The 25,872-nt window shown below is 37.5% G+C and overlaps 1 protein-coding gene and 1 pseudogene across 1 annotated transcript; one reads left to right on the top strand and one right to left on the bottom strand.

Annotated features, from left to right (window-relative positions):
- Positions 1 to 989: 989 nt before the first annotated feature.
- On the top strand, positions 990 to 2,681 carry LOC110734848 (annotated as a pseudogene).
- An 8,390-nt stretch (positions 2,682 to 11,071) lies between these two features.
- LOC110734834 lies at positions 11,072 to 11,797 on the bottom strand. Its single transcript, XM_021914979.1, has one exon. It carries the CDS (start codon positions 11,795 to 11,797, stop codon positions 11,072 to 11,074), a length of 726 nt encoding a protein of 241 aa, XP_021770671.1.
- Positions 11,798 to 25,872: the final 14,075 nt, after the last annotated feature.

Genomic DNA, 25,872 nt, shown 5'->3' with positions numbered 1-25,872 from the left:
AATTTTGTGTGGTTTTTTCGGAGTAATTTGATAATTAAGTCAAATTTGGTTGCTATTGTGTTGTAGGAATTTGTTTATAACCCTTTAATGTTAGGAGGGAACTATAAAAATGGACCTTTTCTCCTGGGGCTAAATGCAGCCGCCCCTCTTGCCCTGGCTCGGGGGCGGGGCTGCTCGTATTGGTTAAATTGGGTTTGTTGTTTTAAGGTAATATGGTAGACTAGTTGTTCTGTGATAGTTCTATGTGGGTTTGTTTTGTTTGCATAAGTGCATTACAAATTACTATGTATATTTATTTGAGGGGATCAAGAGGCAAGGTTTTGAGGAGGTGGTTTGATAAGGGTGTTTGAATTCGATGTTCGTCCTTATGGTGTTGAGTTGTTTGGAAGGTAATAATTACTTTTGTCTTATTAATGCATTTTTCTTGAGCAATAAAATAATTCATGGATGAGCCTAAATATTTGAGATTGGAGTTTCCAATTCAATGACTATAGCTAGTAGATTATTGATTTTTTACTAGATGGGTGTTGCTAATTTTAGCGGTTTGGATGTATGGAGGTGTAGTTAGTTTTACATCCTTTAGTGTTATGAGTTTCGGTTTCATGGTATGATGAGCTTTAGGTCCTTTCACAGTAATAGGTTCTAACTATAAAAAAATAAAAATAAAAAATCATTGAAAAAGGTCATTGTTAAATATTGTAAAATGGTATGATGAGCTTTAGGGAATTGTTTGTGTCTTATGGACGTTTTAGTTTCTTTGATGTGTAGATAAGATATGCGTATGAGATTAACTTTTGAGTTATGTTTGTAACATAGTACATTCTCTTTGTACCAATTAAACTTATTACTTAGCTGAAATTCTTACTGCTGGAGTGCTTTGATGCTCTTTGCCTGATTCTATTCTCCCATTTCATTTGGATTCATAAAGAGAAAATAAGGGTGAAAAAAGTATGATGTTTTAAGATGGATTTTAACAATATTTTGCTTATGTACAGATATAAGGGGATGCCTCGAAAACCACGAAGAAGTGGCCAGCTGGTGCCTCGACCTTTTGCGTTTTCACCATTTGCTCGTTCAGTAACTAGAGCTGCCACAGCTTGCTCATCAAAGCACAAAGTTTCTAATTCAAAATCTAGAGAACATCTTCCTCAAAACTAATAGGTGTTTTTTCTATTATAAACATTGTCCTATATAGGTGCCCTGTGTTTTCTATTTATGATTGGGAATTCATGTGTTGATCTAACATGACTTTTGGAAATCTTTTCTATTATATTTTCAGCCAATAGATGTAGTAGGAAGCACAATTTGAAGGAGAACAGTTCAGAATCTTTATCGTCTGAAGAAGAAGCGCCTGAAGTAAGCATTTAATTGTTGTTGGTTGTTGTGAATGTCCATTCTAGCTGAATGCTTCCATTCCAGTTGTCTTTATTTGCTCTAATTATTTTCTCTGTTTTGATTTCTTCTCAAAGGAATTAATTCAGGCAGATTTTGCCTTTTTTGGACCCCAAGCCTGATGACTTTCATGGATTAAAGATGTTGCTACAAAGCTATCTTAATGATAAGGTGTGGGACTTGAGTGGTTTTGTAGACTTAATATTAGCACAGACAACAGTGGGCTCTGTGGTCAAGATAGAAGATGAGGGATTGTTTGCACTTCTTACAGCTTTGAACTTAGGAAGATATAAGATACAATAGGTGTCTCATTTTCAATTGTCAGTGTGGCTTGTCCCTTTAGAATTTTATTAAGGACCCTTTAAATTGCTTGATCTGTCAAATTGCTCTATATTGATTATACTCGATCAATCAACTAAGTTAATGATTCTGGGTTCTTATGATGCCAGGATAATAAGTGTATCACTGAAATAAGAGACTACTTGCTTAAAGTATGCGAGGAAAAGAATGTAGTTGGTGAGCTAAAAAGACTTCTAGAAGACCAAGCTGACCATGTTGGTCTAGTGGTTTCCCAGCGTGTTATGAATCTTCCTCCCCAGCTTCTGCCACATCTTTACAATGCCCTTTTTGATGAAATTTTGTGGGCTACTGAAGATGAGGTTAGATGAAGTTTATCTTATCTTTAAAAGCTTGTGTTTCTACGTGTTTTGACTGGTAGTGATCTAAATAAACTGATCATTTTGTTTTGCATTTGCTGAAGCCAACAAAAGATCTCCGTGAATCATTTCGCTTCAAACATTATATACTGGTCACTAGAATATATAAGGTAATTCAATTCTGTTTTCTTCTTTGTCCTCTTGGTAACTTCTCAGCAAACAAGTTCAATGTACAGCTCTCATGTACATTTATCTTTTGCATTCTCCTGGTGTTCTGCCTGTAGCAGAAGATAGGACAAAAGAGGAAGGGGTCTTCTAGCAGCAATAATGAGGATTTTATATATGTAAAACCAGAAGATGAACTTTTCTTCGAGGTTTTTGTCTATCCCAGGTCTTTGTTTTAATTAAAATATATCAAATCTCTTCACTTGATATTGACGACTTCTGTATGGGATTTTCAGCTTTGTTCGTGGTCGTTTACTTTCCCCTTGCTCATTCAGCCTCCAGCAAGCCAAGAGGTTAGTTTAGAATTTCCTTTCTGTCTTGGCATTCACCTTATCTTGTAAGAAACTTTTCATAGTTTGTAAGAAACGGAAGCCGTTCTCTCCTCCAGACTCCTTATCTTCCTTTTTCTCTCCTCTATTCCTATTGTCCTCCATTACTGCTTCTTCTATTCGTTCTCTCTATCACTTTTCTTATGAAGAGTCGAACAAAGAAAAATCGTTTTTCGTTGAAAATAATTTATTTGGTTAAAACGTGATTAAATAAATCAATGGTTAAAATACCATGAAAAAAATATATATGGTGTGATTCTGTAAATTGTGAAATTAAATGAGTATTTTTTATCGAGAATATACAAAGTAAATTGTTTCGTGTGAGTTTATTTAATAGAAATAGAATATACCTCCACTTTCAATTGGCTTTCTTGGATTGATATAGGTATGACTTTTGAATTTTGACTTCTGAATTTCTGATGATATGATTCATAAGAATCTATCTGTCCAGACAACAAAGCTACACAATAAGATATTTTATACTCATACTGGCTTAGATATCTTAACCATTTCTTTTGAGAAAATCAATAATTTTAAAGTTTCAAAAGGACTCCCTTGAGGTGAAAACACCCTCGAACCTTAATCCACTAAAGCATTAAGGACTCCCCTTGTACGCCGTCCACAAGGCCCAAAGTGTGTCGTCAAGCTTGAGGGACCAATCGTTCCTAGACTTGTTCACCATCCTTTCAAGAAGCACTAGACGAAAAAGGTAAAAAGGCACTGGTTCAACCTCCCCCTTGGCACCGGTTTTGAACCGTTGGGGATTTGAGGGATGCCAAATCCATGAAAATTTGGCACCGGTTCAAAACCGGTGCCAATTAAAGCATTTGGCACAGGTTAACCGGTGCTAACTACTTAATTTGGCACCGGTTAACTGGTGCGAAATACACTCTTTGGCACCGGTTAACCGGTGCCAATTACCCATGGTGCGGATTTTTTTTTTTTTATTTTCAGTACAATAGGCACCGGTTGTGGCTTAGAACCGGTGCCAAAAGTCCCCAAAAAAATTATAAAAAAACTTTTAGCACCGGTTATTTTTAAAACTAGTGCCAATAATGCCCCAAAAAAATAAATTTTTTTTTTTTTTAATTTTTTTTTGCATTTTTTTCACTTAAATTGTACCAAATACTTATATATAATCATAATATACATAAAACACATATATTTTCTTCAATAACTTGTAATATTACACATATACATAATAGGACTATATATTGTGAAAAATGGAAATCGAGTAGGAAGCCCGTATTCCAGAGTTCTATGAAAAGTCTCGTCTACAGTAGTAACTTCCTTGCCTTCCTGATCCTGTGAACACGAAGTAATTTCATCACAATACAAGAACAAGTAACTCTGGTCAAACTAAAAACACGAAGCATTGTGAATATATCACTTAAAACACCTAAAAACCCTTTAGGCTATAGAGAATCTTAAGTTTTTTAAGCACCTAAAAACACTAGCAGTACTGATGAAAAAGACAAGTGTTCAGCATCTTACACAACTGTCACAGGAAAGGCAGACACATACCTGACAAGTTTTCTGTTTTCTCAGCCAATTTATCCAGAGGTTCATCAGCAGGATCTTGAATGACAACCTTTTTCTTCTTCTTTTTCTTAGTGGGATCAAATGGTACTATCTGGATGAAGAAAAGCATAAAGATATGTTGTCAACAAAGTAGACAATATATGAAACTCGATATTGGCTTTAGAAAAAGTTAGGAAATTGAAGTTTCAACCAAATTAACAACCGTAACTGAAATGAGACTATCTCTCTCTATATCTCCATATGAAAAGCCTCAGCTCCTACCGATAAAAATACCAGAGATGAAACTATAAGGGCTAGAAGGTATTGATCCAAAGGAGAAGATTTAAAAAGCTCACTAAGTATTCATAATAGTTAAATCAAGCCTCAAGATAAAATTCATATTCTTTGCATCAATAGTTTACAGCTATCTCTGTGGATGAGATATTTGTTACTGGCTCCAACAGCATCAGTCGGACTAATTTGATCAAGGAATATATGCCAGTCTTCTCCTAAAAGTGCTTTTACTCCTTCACACTAATACAGAAAACTACCAAAAAAAAATGAAGGGAAGCTTCTTTTTTTTCCTGTTACATTTTGCGTATAGGATGCTGACAAACTTACTAGTTAATAATCTTAACTTTATGACACGTACCAGAGCTGACTTGCCTATTGCAGCTGAACACTCAATAAATATTGAAGACCGTACAATGTCCCAATTAATTTCATTCCAGCAAGTGCTCAAGCCTGGAGTATCTTAATACTCAAAACACTTCATATCAAGGTACTATTCTGAAAGCATCAATTCATATAGCTCTTCAAGCCTAATATGTTCAGTTGTTCAAATTGAGCCTCTAGCCTTCCTCTTCCAAAGACACATCACTTGATTATATTTTCTATGTATGTTGTACATATTCATACTCAATTAGTGCAGAACAACAATTGGAAACTTAAAAAAATTCCTTCTTAAATATCAATTTCAAAATGGAAAAGCTACAATTTTTGTGTCAATCAATGCCAGCTGAGTCCTGAGATATTTTTCGATGAGAAAGTATAAAGCTTTTACTTATATGATTGTATCTTATGAGCAAAATTATGTTATTGACATTGACAGATGAGTATGAGTGATCACTTAATTATTGCGTTATCAGAGATATATATAAGAGCTAAATCAATTGATAATACGTCCATACATAATAATAGATAACACTTTTCAAGGATTTTTAATCAATTATTAAAGATGATTTACAAGAATAATGTGGTCTATTATTAGGGGCAGAAACTGTCATAGATCAAAATAAACTACCAATGAAGAACACTAAAGCTCACTACCTGTCAACAAGCCTTGACTTTTCCCTGTATGGTTTCACAAGAACACGAGCACCGCAAACAAAATGCGGGTTCCCCTTGGCCAAGATCTTCCGAACTGTTTCTGGGTAAACAAAGGTAACAAATCCAAACATCCTTCTCTCTTGACTTGGAATCCTAACATCCTGGACAGGGCTGTAGGTGCTGCAGCACATAATACAGTAACACGAAATAAATCAGTTTTCAAGAATTTCCAATCATGAATAGCAATTTCTAACCTCAAAAGCACTGTGTAAATAGCCAGTTTCAACCTCAGCAATTACCCTCATTCATCATACTCTCATATATTACCAGAGCACAATGATTCCCACCCCCCACCCCCGCCCCTCTCCTTACGAATCTTGAAAAGCATTGATAATTTTGTGTATATAGCCAGTTTCAATCAGCATTTACTCTCATTCATCATACTCCCATAATTTATTAGAGTGCACAACTATAAGCAACAAGCACGGGGAAGCAACGGACACATATTAGTGACAAACACAATAAAATTTTAGTTTTGACTTGATACAAATTTTCATTCAGCCAATAAATTTAACAGAAGGGTAACACTAGGAAATCAAACAACAGTGATCAGGTGAATAAGCCATTGTATGAGTCACTCGTATAGAGAAGGAAGAAATGGATCAATATACCATTTTGCAAATGAGATAAATGTAACTAACTAGAGATCGTGACTAATAATGAAAATCCTCATTTGAGAGAGGAGGGAAAAAAATAAAAGAGGACGAGTGATCATCTTTAGTTTACACGAAAAAAATAACCTTATAAGCATGCATTACATGTAGAACATGATCTTGTGGCACTGAACTTTCTTGTATGTAGATGACTAGATGTTTTCGAACGAGCATATGAAGGCTTAAATGTAAGAGCAACCACTTTTAATGTTCCATATGTTTGTTAATAATCCTTGTACGATGATCTGGTGTGCGCCTTCATACAATTTCAATACTTATGGAATACACAAGTTTAATTTGGTGTACATTATTGGGCACTAGTAGTGATTTGAAATCGCGATAATTTTGTACAGGTTTGATCATGTTCAAAATCTCTGTTAGAATATCACTGCTTAGGTTTGTAAGTTGTAACATATCCATGCATAAACCAGAAATGCACTTTTTTTCTATCAAAAAAAAATAATAATAAAAAAAAATTCTATTTTTCCAATTTTCAACTACAATCCTTCATACTCTTAATTCTATATAATCCTAGTCTCCTAGTACATACCTCATGCATTAGAATGGGCACATTTTAGCACTCTTAATACAGTTATACGTAGTATAGGTTTGGTTCGACACATTTCAAAAATTTTAGATTTGGCCCATTGAGCTGGGCAGAGCATCATGCTTTAAACTTTATATTCGACTGTTCGACCCATTGAGTTGGACATGAGCATCATGGCCCCAAAATTGCTGGACTTGTACCAAAGAATTTTAGGCCAATGCTGTCTTAATAAGGAATGCATGCATCTTGTTTGTATCCAGTGCTGTACAAATTTAAAATTACTGGTATTATTTGTTTTACTTTCAGGCCACTAACTAGGAGAGCCTTAGACATCACCGAAAAACCAATAAGGAGATTCTTAGTCTTATACTACCATATATATATATATAAGCTCCAAAGCAGCACTCATATTACATACAAATTGAAGTATTATGATCCAAAATAAGGTTGATCATGTCATTACACTAACAAATTAAATATCCTCAAACATTCAAACAATATAACGATTTACGACACGAACACACTCCAGCAAGATTCAGTTCAACATGACAGCAAGTTTTAGAATCAAGAAATGAAGAACAGATAATCAAGAGAATAGTAAAGAGTTTATACCATAACAGGCAATCCAACATCTTTGGACTTGATAGAAAGATTTTGGACATTAGGAGCAGGGCTACTTGACATTACAGCTGAAATAAACGACCTACGCCCATTCGCAATCCCAGATTTTCTGATTATATTCCCAAAAAATCCACCAAATTTGCATTGTGAAGAAATACTCACATTCACAGGAACTTTTACTACAAATGCCATTTATATAACAATAATCTGCACCAAAAAAAACAAAAACCTTTTAAAAATGCACTCTTTATAAGGTTATATACAACAGAAATGACATTAAATGGTTGAAAAAAACAAACCCAAATCTAATTTGTTCTTACAAATGCAAAAAGAAAAGAAGAAAAAGCCCTAAATTCAACTTTGGGACAGCGCAAGGGGAACCAGAACCCTAAAATTACAAAATTGAAAACCAAATCAACGACAAACCCTAGGTTGCGAAGAAATTCGGTAGATTAAGAAGACCACAATGGCCCAAATCTTACCTCGAAGCTGCTTCAATGGAGGTGAGAAAACTCAGAATGCGCTTCAATGGAGAATAGAGAGCACGAGTTCAATGGAGGAGAGATATGGAGAGAGAAGGAGGTGCATGCAGCTGCTTCAACGGAGATAGAGAGCTCAAAAACGGCTTCAATGGAGAAGGTAGGAATTCGGAGGTGGTGGCCTGGAAGAGAAGGTGAGAACGAGGGAAAAAACAAGTTTTGAAAAATCAGGGGGAAAGAAAAGAAGAAGAAGAAATACGAAAAGCCCTGTTTTTTTAATGGCACCGGTTCAAATCGGTGCTAACTACTATAGTTGGCACCGGTTTAAGACGAACCGGTGCCAACTCTATTGTTTTCTTCCGGTTTTTTTTTTTTTTTTTTTTTTTTTTTTTTTTTTTTTTGGGTTGGCACCGGTTTTGGTTGGAACCGGTGCCAACTCTGAATTTTTCAATCCTGCCCATTTCTTTTGCCACCGATTTTCAAGAACCAGTGCTAAAGGGGGGGTGCCTATATCAAAATTTCTACTAGTGAAGGTTCTTGATCTCTCTATTTGACACCTCCACTTGTCCTTGAGTTTGAGGATGATAAGGTAGACCAACCTTGTGATGAACTCTTTGCCTCTTGAGAAGAGCCTCGAATTGCTTCTTGGCGAAATGAGAACCTCCATCACTAATTAGCACCCTAGGGATCTCAAACCGCGAAAATATGATTTTCATGAGAAGTTTAAGCACAACCTTATGATCATTGGTAGGGGAAGGTATCGCTTCAATCCACTTAGTCACATAGTCCACCGCTACCAAGATGTACAAATTCCCACATGAAGAGACAAAAGGCCCCATAAAGCCGACACCCCAAACATCAAAAGGCTCAACTTCCAAAATGTTTTGTTGAGGCATTTCATCTCTTTTGGTTATGCCACCACTTCTTTGGCACTTGTCGCATCTTGAAACAAACCTTTGGGCATCCTTATGCATCGTTAGCCACCATAGGAGAGATTGAGAAATCTTTGCCACCATCTTATCAACTCCCCCATGTCCTCCACATGAAAACGAGTGGAAATGCTCAAGAACTCCTTCGATTTCATGGTCTAGAACACATTTCCGGTAAAGGCCATCTCCACACTGTTTAAACAAGTAGGGGTCATTCCAAAAGTACCTCCTCACCTCCATGAAAAACCTCTTCTTTTGTTGAGAAGAAAACTCTGAGGGAATGACCCGCAAGCAAGATAATTGGCTATATCCGCATACCATGGGCTAGATGTTGAAGCCATAGCCATGAGAGTTTCAAATCCTACTTCTTCATTGATTGGTACATCCTCCTTGTTCTCAAACGGAAACCTAGACAAATGATCCGCCACATAGTTCTCCGCTCCCTTTTTATCTCTCATCTCCATGTCAAAATCTTGAAGCGAAAGAACCCAACGGATGAGGCGTGGCTTTGCTTCCTTTTTGGTCATAAGATAGCAAACCGCTATGTGATCCGTGTACACAATCACCTTGGAGCAAATAAGATAGGACCTAAACTTGTCCATGGCAAACACAACCACAATAATTTCCTTCTCCATCGTTGTGTAATTCTTTTGAGCTTCATCAAGTGACTTGCATAGTAGAAGACATGAGATCTTTCTTCTTTCTGTTGCCCAAGCACCGCACCTACTGCAAAATCACTCGCATCACACATCAGCTCCAAAGGCAAGCTCCAATCCGGAGCTTGCACAACGGGAGGGGAAATGAGAGCTTCCTTGAGTTTTTGAAATGCCTCAAGACAAGCCTCATCAAAGCTAAACACAACATCTTTCTTGAGTAATTCGGTCAGAGGTTTGGCGATTGATGAAATGTTTTTGATAAACCTCCGGTAAAAACCGGCATGCCCTAGAAATGCTCTCACTCCCGTAACGGAAGTAGGAGGGGGCAACTTAGCAATCACCGAAACTTTGGCCAAGTCAACCTCAATGCCTTTCTTTGACACTTTATGGCCTAGGACAATTCCCTCCTCAAACATAAAGTGACATTTCTCCCAGTTTAAAACCAAACTCGTCTCGTGACACCTTTTCAAAGCTTTTTCAAGATTATAAAGACAAGTGTCAAAAGACGAGCCACCTATACTAAAATCGTCCATAAAAACTTCAATCTCATTTTTGAAAGTATTTTTCTCTTGGTTATTTGGGTGGATAGAAATTTGGAAAAATCCGGAGTATCCATCCAATAAAAAAAAAGAAAGCATGGTGAGAAAGTCTCTCCAACATTTGGTCCATGAAGGGGAGAGGAAAATGGTCTTTCTTTGTATTTTTGTTCAACTTCCTATAATCAATACACATTCTCGGTCACCGTCCGGGTGGAGATTTCCTCTCCTCCTTCTCCCTTGAAAATGGTTATTCCACCTTTCTTTGGAACCACGTGAACCGGGCTAACCCACTTGCTATCGGAGATTGCATAAATTATGCCCGCTTCACGCAATTTCAAGATTTCCTTCTTGAAACCTCTTGGAGGTCGGGGTTCCCACCTCCTTTGAGGTTCAATCGAGGTGGATTGATCATCCTTAAGATGAATACGATGCATGGACAAAGAGGGGCTAATACCCTTGATATCATCAATGCTATACGCTATTATATTTCTATATTTTCTCAACACAACAAGCATTTTTCCAAATCAAGACTATCAAGGGTAGCATTGACAATAATAGGGTATTCCCCTTCATTTACAAGAGATGCATATTTCAAATAGGGGGGAAGGGTTTTGAGTTCTACCTTGGGTGGAGGCTTGGAACTCTCCTCCATTTTCTCCTCTAGTTCAAGCTCTTCTTTATCTTCTTGTTGTTCTTGGCCATGACAAACTCCTTCGCTTCTTGAGAGTGATACTCTTCCTTGTATGTAAGAGCTTCAACCATTGGATCTTGAGGCTTCATCATAACCCTTCCCAAGAAATCTAATTACTCATTCACAATCAACCCTATAGCATTTTTCAACCATGGGGGTGTTGAGCAACTTAGAGAACTCAAACACAATCTTTTCATCGGCAAACTCACATGTAATGGTGTTGTTCTTGCAATCGATCACCACCCCCAAAGTCTTAAGAGCTTCACGACCCAAAATAAAAGGAGTATCGACATCTTCTTCCATATCCATCACTACAAAATCGTAAGGTACATAAATATGCCCAACATGAATGGGAACGTCTTCAAGCTCACCACAGGGTAACTTCATCGAACAGTCAGCCAATTGGATAGTCTTCCTTGTAGGGATCATTTCAATATTAAGATTTTAGGCAATGGATAGAGGAATCAAACTAACACTTTCTTCAAGATCGGCTAAGGCGCCCCTAGCTTCCATGTTCCCAATCCTTACCGGCAAAGTGAAGCTTCCCGGATCCTTTTGCTTCTTAGGCATCTTATGTTGAACAAGTGCACTCACTTGATGGGGAAGAATGATGAGCTCATCATTGAGCTTCCTCTTGTTGGTGAGAATATTCTTGAGCAACTTGAAGTATGAAGGCATCTTAGTGACAACTTCGATGAAAGGGAGGTTGATGTGCAAATTTTTCATTACACTAAGGAACTTTGCAAACTTTTCATTCAATTTCCTCTCCGCAAGTCGACCAGGAAATGGAACCGGCCCATCAAGATTCCTAGCCTCACTTGGAGTTGAAGTTGTTTTCTCATCTCTAAGCTTCTTCTTCTCCATACTTTTTTCTTTCTCAACAACCTTCTCTTCCTCAATTTTCTTGTCTTCACCCACACTCTCTTCTCCTTCCTTCTTTTCCTCACTATTCCCCTTCTTAGTATCCCCCTTCTTAGGACCCTCATAGGATGTGCTCGATCTCAATGTGATTGCCTTGCAAGAGTCGGGTTTCCTGATGTTGGAAGGGTTAGTTTGTGATTGTCTGCGTAGAGTAGAAGGTGAGTTGAAAGGGACTCTCTCGACCAATTGAGCTAGTTGTAAATAAACCATCTTGTTATGAGCCTTGATCTCTTGCATTTGTTGATTCATGGCTTGAAGTTGTTGAAGAAATTGGTTTTGTGTTGAATCGGGTTGAGATGCTTGCTCTTAGCTCCTTTGAGATGCTTGATTTTGATTTTTGTATTGGTTTTGATTATTGTGTTAGTTGTTTCTTTGGTAGTTTCCTCTTGGGTTTTTATTTTGAAATGGAGGTTGATTTTGGTATGGAGGGTTGGAGTTATATGGTTGTTGAGCTTGTTGGTTCCATTGTTGAGGTTGATGTGCAAATCCGGGTGGTGGTTGCCTCCAAGCCACTTCCCCTATATCTATCTTGCCTTGTGTTGTATGTCGCCACATGCTCGGGGTTCAAACCTCCACAATAAGATGTATCGTGGTTTGTTCCACCACAATTTTGACAAGAGAAAGAATTGACTTGAGAAGAGCTTGCCCCACTATTGACACTCGTATTCGACTTTGCAATCCCTTCTTGTACTTTGAACGTGTCAAGAATTTTATCAACATAAGTCTCTTGATTTAGTTCAATCACCCCTCGAGACCTTTCTCGATGAATCTTAATTCCCAATATGTACTCGACATCTCCCAAGTCTTCCATATAGAAACAACTCTTTAACCATTACTTGACTTACTCAAGCATTGGCATGTCATTTCCTATGAGCAGTATGTCATCTACATACCAGACTAAGAAAATCAGATTTCTCCCACTAAACTTCTTGTATACATAAGATTCTTTTCGCTCTTAAGGAAAATCAAACTGTTTGATTGCCTTGTCGAAACGAATGCTCCAACTCCTTGATGCTTGCTTCAATCCATAAATGGATTTCTGAAGTCTGCAAACCTTTCTAGGGTTCTCTAGATCTTCAAACCCTTAGGTTGTGTCAAGTACACACCCTCCGTCAAGAACATTTCAAGAAGACGGTTTTGACATCCAACTGCCAAATTTCGTAATTGAAAATTAGCAATCGCTAGAAGAATCTGAATAAACTTACGCAACTAATAGGTTTAAACCCATTTGTAAATCTATCAGGACTAACATATCATTACAGACATGGAGTCCATTATGGATTTTATGGCCTTAAGCCATTTCCTGAGTTGGTGCTTACCAAAGCATGCTTATAGGCTATGGGTTCCACACATTCCATTAGAAATTTTGGAATCCTCAGTTTTCAGGATTTCAACAAACTGTTTGTTTTGATTCTAAATTTCCTAATACGGGTATGAGCAACAATAGAATTGTTTCCTTTAACTGTTTGAAGTTTTTCATTCTAGTGGGACGATAGGAGCCCCATGCTAGTTGAATTAGCTTGCTTCGACACATGTTTTGTAAAATTAACTGACTCATGCTCCCTCGTCTCTGATGTAGTGTTATCCACATCCATTTGTTGCTCGTCTCGAATCTCTTTGAGGTCCACTTTACTCCCACTTGGCTTTGTAGAAAGAGATTTCCTTTCTATAAAGACACCATCGTGAGCAACAAACACTTTGTTGTATGTGCGATTGTAGAAGTAATATCCTTATGTTTCTACGAGATAACCCATAAAGAAACATATATCTAATTTTGGGTCTATTTTGTCACCTTTGTAAACGTTTTACATAGATGTCACAACCCTTAATCTTTTAGGAAAGACAACGTTGGAACGTTTCCAGTCCATAACTCATATGACGTCTTCTCAACTGCTTTGGTTAAGTATCTGTTTCGTATATTGGCAATTGTTTTTCTAATGCATATCCTCAAAATGATGAGTGTAAATCACTAAAGCTAATCTTGGATCGAACCACGGCAAGCAAGGTTTGATTACTTCTTTCTAACACATTTTTAATTGTTGTGTTCCTTTGATTGTGAAATAATTCCACAATTCCTTAGATGATCATTGGAGTTTTGAGTTAATATTTATCACAAAGATCATATCGGACTGCTTTAATTGTTTATCTCAAACTGATTTTGTATTTCATTCTAGAATTCCTTGAACTTTTCAATGATTCCAACTTTTGCTTCATTAAGTAAATATAGCCATATTTACTTAAATCCCCAGTAAAATCAATGAAATAGTTAAATCCTTTGCTAGCTTTTGAACTTATTGGTCCACACACATCATATGTATGAGTTCCAAAAGGTCATTAGCTCCTTCACCCTTTCAACTAAAAGGTGACTTGGTCATCTTACCTTATCAAGCATGACTTGTAATTCTCAAGTGATTCATAATCAAATGAGGATAAGAGTCCATCCAATTGTAACTTTGGATGCGCAATTGGTTTTATGTGACCTAACCTTACTATGTTATAAGTTTGTTTTGAATCATCTATTTTTGATTTTGTGATCTACTTATATCAATGTCATAAAACAAAATTAACTCATATCTAGCAAAATGAAAACAATTTATTATCTTGGTCATAGATTAACACTTGTCCATGCCAAGTAAAACCAATCAGTATTCAAACAAAAATTGAAATATTGTCTCATCAAAAATCGAAAATAAGTCTAAAATCATCATAAAATTCTGTAATTTAAAACTGTGAAGCTATTCCTGGCCACTTGAACACTTTTCCTGCACCCTTAAGCTCCATTTCCACGCTAGCCTCACTTCTTTGCAGTTTCTGCACAACATGAATAATGTTAGCACTGTAACTTGGTATAACATACCTAAGTAAAAGTTAAAATGTTTATAACATATTACCTGAGGTTGATGCTCCATTCTTCTTGAGGTAGTTAAGGTATTTATGGCAGTTGCGCTTCCAATGCCCTTTCTTCTTGCAGTAAAAGCATTCACTTTCACTTGCAGGCTTGGGCTTTGGAGTCACCTTCGGCTTTTCAGGAGCCTTGGAAACTTTCTTACCCTTGATCTTGGCACTTGCCCCTTCTTCTTGAACCCCTTCCCTTTCTGGACCATAAGAACCTCTTTCTTAATGTCCTTGGGAATTTGCTTCTCTCCACTAACCATCATAGCATGTAACTCATTCATAGTCTTCTCAGCATTAGACATGTAAAAGTTCATGATAAACTAATTAAAGGATTCATGAAGTGAGTGGAGAATGATGTCTGTAGCCATCTCATTGTTGTATGGGTGCCCCAGTTTCTCCATATTTTGAATAAGGTCAATCATTTTGAAAGCATGATCATGAACTGTTGCACCCTTTTCCATCTTACAATCCAAAATCTCTCGATGGAGCTCATACCTTTCAACTCGTGCCTGTTTCTTAAACAAGGCTTTGAGTTCTTGCATGATGGTGTATGCATCCTGGTCTTCAAAACGCTTTTGAAGGTCAGGCTCCATAGTAGCAATCATCAAGCAAGTGATTGGCAGAGCTCTATCAAGAGTCTCCTTATGCCTACACTTCTGAGCCTCAGTTGTGTTTTCTGGCAAAGGTGCAGGCAATGGGGTGTCGATGACATCCTCTCTACCTTCAGATTTCAGAATAAGTCTCAACATTCTTTCCCAGTTGGAAAAGTTATCTTCTGTCAACCTATTCTTCTCAAGGAATGGTCGAAGATTGTAAATATTGTTGTCTTTGTTGTTAAGGCTACCCATCTATGACATAATAAGGCAATGTTTAATAATTATGTTTAATTAAAATTAAAGTACCATAAACGAATTAAATAGGTTACTTTAAAGCACTTTATTCAATAATTAAATGATCCTAATTCAATTAAGTGATTTCAAGATCCTTTATTTGTGTAATAGTTGACCGGACTGAGGCCCTACCATCAAGCATTACATTTTCAAGGTGAGTAACTCTTTACTGATTGCAACTCTTGGTTGAATAATTACTCATCTCATGTTTAATTATTACCCTTAGCTTCAAAGTTCTAAACGCTTTAGGTAACCTTGTTGAGCATAACCAATTAAATGTGTAAAACGTGATCTACCCAAAATTACCTAAGATAACAAGTGACACCCTGCGGAAGCAGTCCCATCACTCACGATCGAAGGGTTGTTGGGTATCTAATTGGAAAAGCAATCTCAATATTACCGGAACCTAGATTTATTATGTTGTGTTTATTTAGTGAACTCTGGCGCATCATCAATCAACATAAATAAAATCTAACATTCATAATATACTAATGCATAAAATAAAGCATGACATAGTATGACCCCTTAGTCCTAAGAAACTAAAATTAAAAAGCTCCCACTTGAACCTCATGGATCTCCATCCATCTTGCTCCTTTGGGCCTTCACTTCATGGGCTTCTTTGGACTAAACTATTTTTAAATAAAAGTTACAAAAATACTTAATGGTGTGCAGACCATGTTTAGATTACAAAAATACATCACGATGCGCAGATCGTATTTAGAATCTATGGGTTGTACTAGTCTATATATAGCAATATAATATGATATATTATATATAAAAGTGACATATAATAAATCACTCAACATGCTTGCCTAAACTACAACATCGAATGTTCATAATTAAAGCAACGCAATTCCTAAAATATCTCATATTTTAAATCATAATTTGATAATATCATATATTTTTTATTGCCATCTATAAAATATCAAATATTTTAAATTTGGCATGATATAGAATCAAATCTTATTTTAATATGGAAGATAAATCATATTTATTTTCCATGATTATCCTAACAAATTTACGAGATTCTATCCTAATTACTAGCAAATCAAATAATTTTAAAATCAATTATTTTCTAATCTAATTATGGGATAATCACATTATTTAAATTAATTATTATCCTTTTGGAATATGCTCAAAATATCCTAACAAATCCTATCCAAAATTAACCACTTTAATTATCGATAATCACCAAATTTAACAACTTTTGAAAATTTGATTTTATCCCTAAAATAAAATCTGATTTAATTTTGAAAATATTTTAAAACAATTTTTTTTTGTATGTTTTTAATGTAATTAAACAACTTTTGTTAAAATAAATTAAATCAGTCCAATAATTAAAATTAAATCCCTATTTCAATTTTAAAATTAAGGTTCATGATAAAATTAATCCCAATTTAATTCTAACTCTTAAAATTAAATTGATGATCATACATAAAACATTTTTATGCATAAATCAATCTAATTAATATTATGAAACATATTCAAAACAAAATCAAACAAAACAAGCACACAAAATTGGATTTCTACGACTCATAACGTTCGAATATTCGAAAATAATATGGTAAGGGTTCAAAATTTTTGAACAATTTAGAGCTAAAACCGGTCCTCTTTATGGCTATTTTGAGCATAATTAAATCACATTTAATCAATTTCAAGAGTTAAATCACATTTAATATAATAATTGAACCATAATTAAATTAATTCTCCCTCTTAATTGATTATAAAATTATGAACATGGACTTCAAATAATCGTATTATTATAATCAAGCTTGTTCATGCAAGAGGCTAACTGATACCACTGTAGGATTTTAGGAACTATAAGCGGAATTTCATGAATCATATTCATACGCACCTAAATCAGGATCACATGCATAACATACAAGAATCATATAATTATACCTTTGAAGCGTGAATTCCACATAGCTATTCGATCGGCAAATCAGGGAGAGAATAGAGCCCCAAGCGTGACTCCTCTACTTAGTCCACGGGATTTGATCAAGCGTCCACTAATGCTAGATTGGTCGAGTGAAAGGGAAAACCGCGATCGCCACCTTCCTTGGACAACCGGACACCACAACAATCACCACCACCACCGGAGCCGTGAGAGAGGAGAGAACCGTGAGTGAGAAAGGGGAGTTGGAGAAGGCTAGGTCTCGTATTTGCTAATTAGGGTTTCAATTAACAGTAAAACTATTCTGTGAAAAATCTAGGCACCTAGTCTATTTATAATTCTATTATAATTAGACTAGGTTAGGAAGCCCATAAACCCTCCAAACCACCTTCTTGGCTGGCCACTTAGAGTGATAAGGCCTATCATGGGCCTCGTCCTCTTATGCTTGATCTAGGCCCTTTGTGTGACCTTATAAGATCCGTCCAATTGGGCTTTGGCCTATTTTATTACTAGCCCAAAGATCGTTAGTACCTCTAGCTATGATATAACGACGACCTAAGTGGACGAACTTAATTATCTCCATAATTTGATCCATTATATATATAGTAATTGCACTTGACGAAGACATAAATCCTTCATCTACAATGCAATCTAGCATAGTTCTCAAGGCCTAATCAAACTAAGGACATGCAAACTTACATTAGTCACTTTAATCTCAACAATAATCAATCAACATAATTCCCAAATTAATCACAATCAATCAATCATACAAGTTTTACCCAAACCCTAGTGAACAACTACTCAAGAATCATCATAGCAAGAAAATGGAATCAAGAATCAACAAATATTGAAGAACAAATCAAGAATCAATCATCAAAACCAAATCAAACAAACATGAAATTAATGAAAGCAATAAGATGAGATAGAGTAAGAAATGCGCATTGATAATTAAGAAGATATTCAATATAATTGTCACCCTGACATATTCAATCACTCAAATCAACATTGAAATGCCTCACTTTCTCTCTCTAAAACTACTCCTAAAACTAACCCTAAATTTGAGAGAGAAACTCTCAACCTAAGCTAGTATATTAGAGAGAAAATCGAAGCTATTCTCAAGTTCTCCTTTAACTAGCAAAGTTAAGGCCTATTTATACTAATAATGAAAATGGGACAAAATACCCTATGGTGCCCACGCACACGGGGGTATGCGCGCACGCACAGCACGAGCATTAAGCACAAAATTAGAATTGTCGTGTCGCGGCGTTTTCTTCCGTGGCGCGGCGCTTTCTGCCGTGGCGCGACAACAATATAGCAGCAGCAGCTCCTTCTCGCATGCTTTGATCCTTGCGCGCGCAGGCATGCCCATCACCGAAGCTCTCACATGATGCTCACAAGGGGGGCAAACTTCAAATCTTCATTTTAACGTGTTCATGACCAATAGATGCGATGAGAGTGTGCACGAGAGCGCAAGGCCTTGAGTAGGAGTATGCTTCACAACTTGATCCTTCGGCATCCAAATGGTGTGAGGTCGTGTCCCGAGCATCCAAAAGACTTGGAGAATCTTCTAAAATAAATCTCGAGCCCTCAACGAGACCTAAATCAAGGAAAGCAAAGCGAGTAAAGGAGAAAAAACGAAAATAACCCTAAAACGCAAGAAAACACAAAATAAGTAAGAATTAAGAAACAAATGAACAAATGAATAAAACTAAGCAATTATTTAGAACTAAATATATAAAAAGAAGGGAAAAACAACCTAAAACACTACCCTATGAGTGCCATAAATGACACTCATCACTAACAATATAGTTTTTAGCATTTAATCACAAAAAGTCACTTTTATGGTACTAGTTACAACTACTCTACTATTTATATATCATAATATAAATCCTATTTTCAAGTTTATTGCCCACTATGCTTCGCAATAATAATTGTTTAATAAGAAAGTTTTGACAGATACCTGAACTTAGTTGGCAATGGAACCTCCGGCATTCTTTCAGCTTCCGACATTACCAAGGTAGCTAACCCCAACCCTACCTTCCTTAGATCAAGCTCAGCACAGATCTAATTTGTTTCTTACCTTAAACCGTAATTGAAGGATTTATGTCTTCGTCAAGTACAATTACTAGATATATCAAGGATCACTATTATGGAGATAATTAGTTCATTCTTTGGGTCATCATTGTCTGTTGCTAGATATGATAAATGATCTTTGGGCTAATCAAATAGTCCCAAAGCCCAATAGAATGGATCCTATGAGGTCACACACAAGGTTATTGGATTGAACAAGTATGGAGCCCATTAATAGGCCTCATGAGGTAATGACAAACCATGTAAGGAGTTGGGCTAGAGTAGTTAGAATGAAGTTAGGACTTTGGGCTTCTCATGGACCCTAATTATAGATGTGATATATAAATAAAGTCCTTGCCTAGGTTTTAGTAAGACATCACAATTAATCACACATCAAATTATGAAGCAAGGCAACCAAATTCCCTAACCCCATTCTCTCTCTCACGTACGCCCTCCCCATTCTCTCCAATCTGTACGGCCCCTCCTTGGTGGCGCATGGTGTTCGTGGTGGTTGTTCGTGGTTAGTTTGTTCCTCTCCTCTCCGTAGAAGGTTGATTGAAAGGGTTCAATCACGACTAACTAGCATTAGTGAAGGTTCGATTTGTGCCCGTGGACCAAGTAGAGGAATCACGTTTGGGGTTCTAGTTCTCTTATTGTTCTCGCTCGATCACACATGGAATCACAGTTCAAAGGTATAATTATATGTTCTTTATGTGTTGTGCATAGATCTTGGTTATTAGATGCTTATGAATATGATTCATGAAATTCCGCTTAGGAATCTCATGTTAGCTTCTATTCCAACCTATTGGAAGAGAAAGTTTAAGGACTATGACCCAACCTTACTGCGAGAATGCCTACATGATGTCTGTAGAGGTGGCATAAAGGCATTAGGAAGTGGAGGCATCATTGACAAGAATGTCAAGGAAATTGTTAATTCGATTCTCACGGTATATTACTCTTGGACTGGTAGTGTAAGGTTTGAGACTTACAATATTCATTATAAAATAATGGCTAAGAAACTCATACCTAGTCAGTTAGTTAGGAACCATGTCAAGGAACTGAATGAGTTACTCAATTGGATTGATATCCTAGGGAGACCGTTTGATGATGATTCTGCTCATGACACTATTCTGTTTTCACTCTATGCTGGATTTGATCTCGTCAAGCTAATTCATGATGATGAAGGCTCTACAATCACGCTTGTCGACTTATTAATCAACCACACAGAGGAGTACTTAAAGAAAGAAGGAAGCCAGTGCTTCTATTGCGGTAGGTGGTCTTACCATTTACCAGGATGTCCCCACAACATGCCGTTGAATACAGAACGTAAGGAGTTACCTAATGTTTATGTTGTAGAAATTAACCTTACTTCCTCTTCCACATGGGTATTTGATACCGGTTGTGGTTCTCACATTGTTAATGACATGCGGGGCTTAAGAGTGAATAAAAGGCTAGCAAAGGGAGAGATGATGCTTCGAGTAGGAAATGGAGCAAATGTTGTTGCACTTGCTATTGGAAGATATGAACTCAAGCTCCCATCTAGACTCGTTTTGGTTCTTAATAACTGTTAATATGTTCTCGCGATTACTAAAAACATTGTTTTAGTTCCTGTTTTAGATGCTGAAGGTTTTTCTTTTGAAATTAAAAACAAATGTTGTTTTATTTCAAGGAATAATATGTTATATGCTAGTGCAAAATTGGTTAATGGTTTATATGTATTAGATTATACAACCCATGTCTATAACATAGATCATAAAAAGCAACGAACAGATGGTTCAAACTCTACTTATCTATGGCATTGTAGGTTAGGTCATATTAACCAATCGCGCATCCAAAAATTACAAAAGGATGGACTCCTTTCATCATTTGATTATGAATCATTTGAAAATTGTGAGTCATGCTTGTTAGGTAAAATGATCAAGTCACCTTTTATAGGAATAGGTGAAAGAGCTAGTGACCTTTTAGGACTCATACATACAAATGTGTGTGGACCAATGAGTTCAAAAGCTAGAGGTGGTTTAACTACTTCATAACTTTTATTGATGATTTAAGTAGATTTGGTTATATCTGAAAGGAATGGTGTCCTTCCAACAAGTGTATTATTCCGGTAGAGGGTTAAGAATTATTACAGAGGTAATTCTTCAGTAAGGTCAAGTGATCGGAATGCCTAGGTGGAGGCCGCTTCCGATCAGTAATATCAGGATACAATTGATATTACAGCTTAATCTTAACTGAACCCTTCGGGTCGAACCCAATCAAATCTCCGATCCGAGACGTCGAATTAATCCGAAAGGATTTAATGAGTCGACATAGTTTTACGAATACAGACGTCGAAAATCGAGCCTAGGGCGTCGATACCGAGCGTCGCAAAATCACAAGCAACAAGTATGAGCGTAGCCGTAGCTAGGCTAGGCTAGCTCATAGCATGCCTAGGTGCACCATGTGTGTGCTAGGCGCACCATGGTGTGCTAGGCACCATCGCAGCCTAGGCACACCCTGACAACCCATCGCATGCTAGCGTGGGTGCCTAGGTGCGCATGGTAGCCATCGCAAGCCACCACACTCATCGCAGGGCCATGCGCATCACTAGGCGCACCATGCGTGGCCTAGGATGGCTGGGCACTGTCGCAAGCCTAGGCAGTCTATCGAAGGCCCTGACATCATGCCTAGGCGCTGTCGCATCCCTAGCATGATGCCTGGGCACCATCGCAGATCAGCACAAGGCAGGACCACACACACACTCCAGGCACACCATCGCAGAGCTAGGCACTGGCGCATGTGCGTGTGCGTGTGCGTGCCTCGAATCAAGCACAGCCATAGCAAATGCTAGGCACTGGCATGTGCTAGTGCGAGGATAGCTAGCAATGCATGTGCGTGTGCTTGCGTGCGTGTCTTCGCATGGCAGCACCAAGCACATCGTGCTAGCAATGAGCACCAAGCCCAGCATGCGTGGCTCGCTAGCAGCACGCAAGCTGGCCCTTGCGTGCATGGTGCGCTGGCTGGGTAGCTGTGCGAGAAGGGACTATGCGAGAAAGGGCTGGTGCGAGAGTGTGTGCGAGGGAGTGCTAGGCAGCAGCACTAGGCTAGCAGCACCAGCGCCCAGCAGCTCGCAGCGTGCTAGGGCTGATGCGTGCTAGGCCAGTGCGTGCCAGCACAACAAGCTTCCAGGCTGCCCAGCCTTGGTGCTAGGCGCTAGCTGGCAGCCTTGGGAGCCAAGGCAGGCTGCCAGCCCAGCTGTGCATAGGGTGACGGTTTTGGTGAGGGGTGGGGACCAAGCATGGGTAAGGCCTTGAGGAACAAGGTAATGGTCCCCCCACCCATTCATGGTCCTCACCTAACCCTTTCTCTCTATTTGACACTTGTTGCATTGTGATTAGTTTTGTTTAATAATTTATTTTAGAAATAAATTAATTAGCAAAAGTCATTCTCCCACATTGGTGGAGGATGAAATATCAAGGGAACATTTCCCTATAAATACCAAGCTTGGTATTGGGATTTGTTACAACCTTGAGTGGAATTAAAAAGGCAACTCTAGAAAAGAGTAAACCTTTGATTCGTAAAACTCATAGTTATTTTGTCCGGGTCTTGACTAACCTTCAAGACTTAGGACGCTCGGTTCGGGTTGAGGGTACGATCCGTCGGAGATCTCGTCTTTTCGGGATTTTGAAGTAAGAGCTCTTTAGGAGCGAAGCACGCGTCAAAGGTATAATTCTTGTCCTTGATCTTGTTTGATTAAGTTTATTATGCTTGTTTAATTGCTTTAATTAAGGTGCGGGTCTTGGTGGGTTTCCTTCCGCGTAGTGTCGGGTCACTACGAAACCCTACAGCGGTATCGGAGCCACGCTCCTTTTAATTTTTGCAATCATTGTTTAATTGAGGTGTTTTAAAGAATTTATTTTTCTGGTTCATGTTCATCTAATTAGATTAGATGCTCGTTTTAATTAAATTTTAAAACTCGATTTTATTATCGATTTGGCTGTCGAACCCAGATTTTGGCTCAAAAATAGTGATTTTTGGGTGGAATCGACATTCTGGATCTGTTTCAATCCTTCAAGGGTTGTCCAGAAGCCAAATTCGAACCAGAAACCCATTTTTTCTGGGGTTTTTCGTTTTTCAACGAAAGTTTTAATTCTTTTTAAGCCTTGATTAATGCAAGCATTACAAGGTTAGATTAAATGCACATTTGCATCACTAATCTACTGGTTTTAAAATATCCTTGAGCATAATAATGGAGTGTTTATTAGTGCTTAAGTTGATATACCAAGTAATCACATAAACTTGTTTTTCACAATTTTGCTAATAAATTGCAATAAGGTGTGAAAACTTGTTGTGATTTTGCATTTTGAGTTCCCAAGTAATGTTAAAGTTCTAATCTTTAAGTGTTTAAATGATTGGAACCCTAACCCTAAATTCCATGTTGAACAAAGTTTGGATTTTTTCATATTTTGGTTGATTAAAATCCATTATGTTCAATTACTTGTGAGTAAAATTTGATTAATCTTCATATTGGAAGATGTAATCTTGGCATTTTGCACAAGTATGCAAGTTGGAAAATTTTTATCATAGGATGATTAATTTGTTTTTCCAATCCCCTTTTGTCAAATCCATTATCAATTTGCATATTGGCAAGATTAATTTTGGACATAGCTCATTTTATTTTAAGCATAAAGCTTGACCTAATTTTGTTCAAAATTGATAATTTTGGATAAATTTGGACTTGTGCACCAATTAAAATAAAATTGTTCAAGTTAGACTTAACATTTGTTTTATTTTATTTTTCCCTCAAAATTAATTCTAAAATTTGATTTAGAATTGATTATTGTCGCACACAAATCGGAATTAAATTCCGAGTTAAATGCACGCAAAACGATGCAAAACCGCAAGCGTCACCAAGGCCAGCCGGGCTGCCTAGCAGCCCACATGTAGGCTGCCTGTGGTGTGCATATGGTTGTGCATCGCTTGGTGCGTAGCTGTGTGGCGTGGAGGGGTGCTGTGTGGTGCATGTGCTGGCGCGCAGGGGCCTTAGGCTGCTGGTATGCTTGTGCGGCTGCTGGGCAGCAAGCCCTAGCCAGCCAGCCCCTGATGCTTGTGCCAGCAAGCTGCTAGCATGAGTAGCAAGCTGCTGGTGCTAGCATGCTAGGCAGGCTGTGCTAGGCGCACCTGCTAGCTGCCAGCACCACGCACCATGGCGCAGGGGCCATGGGCTGCCTAGCAGCCATGGTGCGCCAAGCATCATTGGATGATGCTCTTCTTGCTTAAAGATGAGCTATGAATTTTGCGATTTTTCCGTATTAATAATTTTAATTATTTATTTTAACGAGGCTAAAAACCTCGATTTTCGATTTTGCAAAATTTTGACAAATTACGGGTTATGCCGACTTGATTAATCGGATTAATTAAGTACGGATGCGGAATTTAGTGGGAGCTTAATTGAATGCGTTGGCATTTTGCGTTTAGAAATAATGAATTAAACCACTTTGACTAGTTTTAATTAGCCGCGTTAATTGGATTAACGACCTAAGTTAGTTACTAGTTTTGCGTGTTTAATTATGTATTTCGTAAAATTGCATGGGTCGTTCACAAATAGTGAACGGGTGAATGAAAAATTGCTTTCAAAACAGGTTGTTTGAAAATGGCAACTAGTGGGGCCCGACTAGGATAGAAAATACGGACTGCGTTCCGTTATGTATTTTTGTAAATCTAAATACGGTCTGCGAACCGTTAAGTATTTTTGTACTATTTAGATTAATCTTAGTCGTTCTAGCTAGCTTCTTTTATTTCATTTTGGCCAAGAAGTCTCAAGACGGTGTTTCGAGGAAGACGAGCCAAGATGAAGACCCATGGAAATTGAAGATTTCAAGGGGTCATGCTAGTTGTCGAATGCATCTATTTTATACCTTATATATATTGTTATATATATTTGTTTGCTAGATGCATGTCTAGGATTTCTATGATGTTGCGATGATTAGTTAAGTTCACTTAAATCAACCAACATAGAAACCCTAGGTCCCTTAATAATATTGAGCTAAAATTTGCCATTCCAAGGACAACACTTACCGAACTAATGCGCGTACGTGATGGATTACGCCAAAGTGAGGCATCACTACTTCCCTAGGAACGTAAGGTATACTAGGTATACAAGTTGTCTTGGTTAAGCTCAACGATATCAGTAAGGAGTCCTTAGATGTCGTGGCAAAAGAGATAAAATGTCAAGTATGCATTAGATGCGACATTTTATCAAACCGAGAGTAGCTTGGAGCTATTAGCAATTGGATTGCTTACCTTAAGATATTTAATGGTTAAGACAAGCCAAAGCATGCTTAACCATTTCTTGATCTTTGGGATCTCGGAATCATTTTATTCTCGCCCATAAGGGACAATCTTAAAATGCGTGGATAAAATGTTCAATAAGTGTGAATAAATGCATGAACGCTTTAAATTTCAAGATGTATGAATGGTTTTTCACTTCAAATTCTTTCATTTGTAGAAATCATGTCTGCAAGTAACACAAACAACAACCAATTCTCTTTGCGCTCAATTCTCGATAAAGAGAAGTTGAGCGGGCCAAACTTCCT

This window comes from Chenopodium quinoa, unplaced genomic scaffold (assembly GCF_001683475.1).
Source record: "Chenopodium quinoa cultivar QQ74 unplaced genomic scaffold, ASM168347v1, whole genome shotgun sequence".
In the NCBI taxonomy this organism is placed as follows: domain Eukaryota; kingdom Viridiplantae; phylum Streptophyta; class Magnoliopsida; order Caryophyllales; family Amaranthaceae; genus Chenopodium; species Chenopodium quinoa.
This window is presented reverse-complemented; position numbering and strand designations above follow the sequence as displayed.

Bases quoted from the DNA above. Each gene is read 5' to 3' on its own strand.
- LOC110734834 (XM_021914979.1), bottom strand. From the start codon at position 11,797: ATGAATCAACAAATGCAAGAGATCAAGGCTCATAACAAGATGGTTTAT.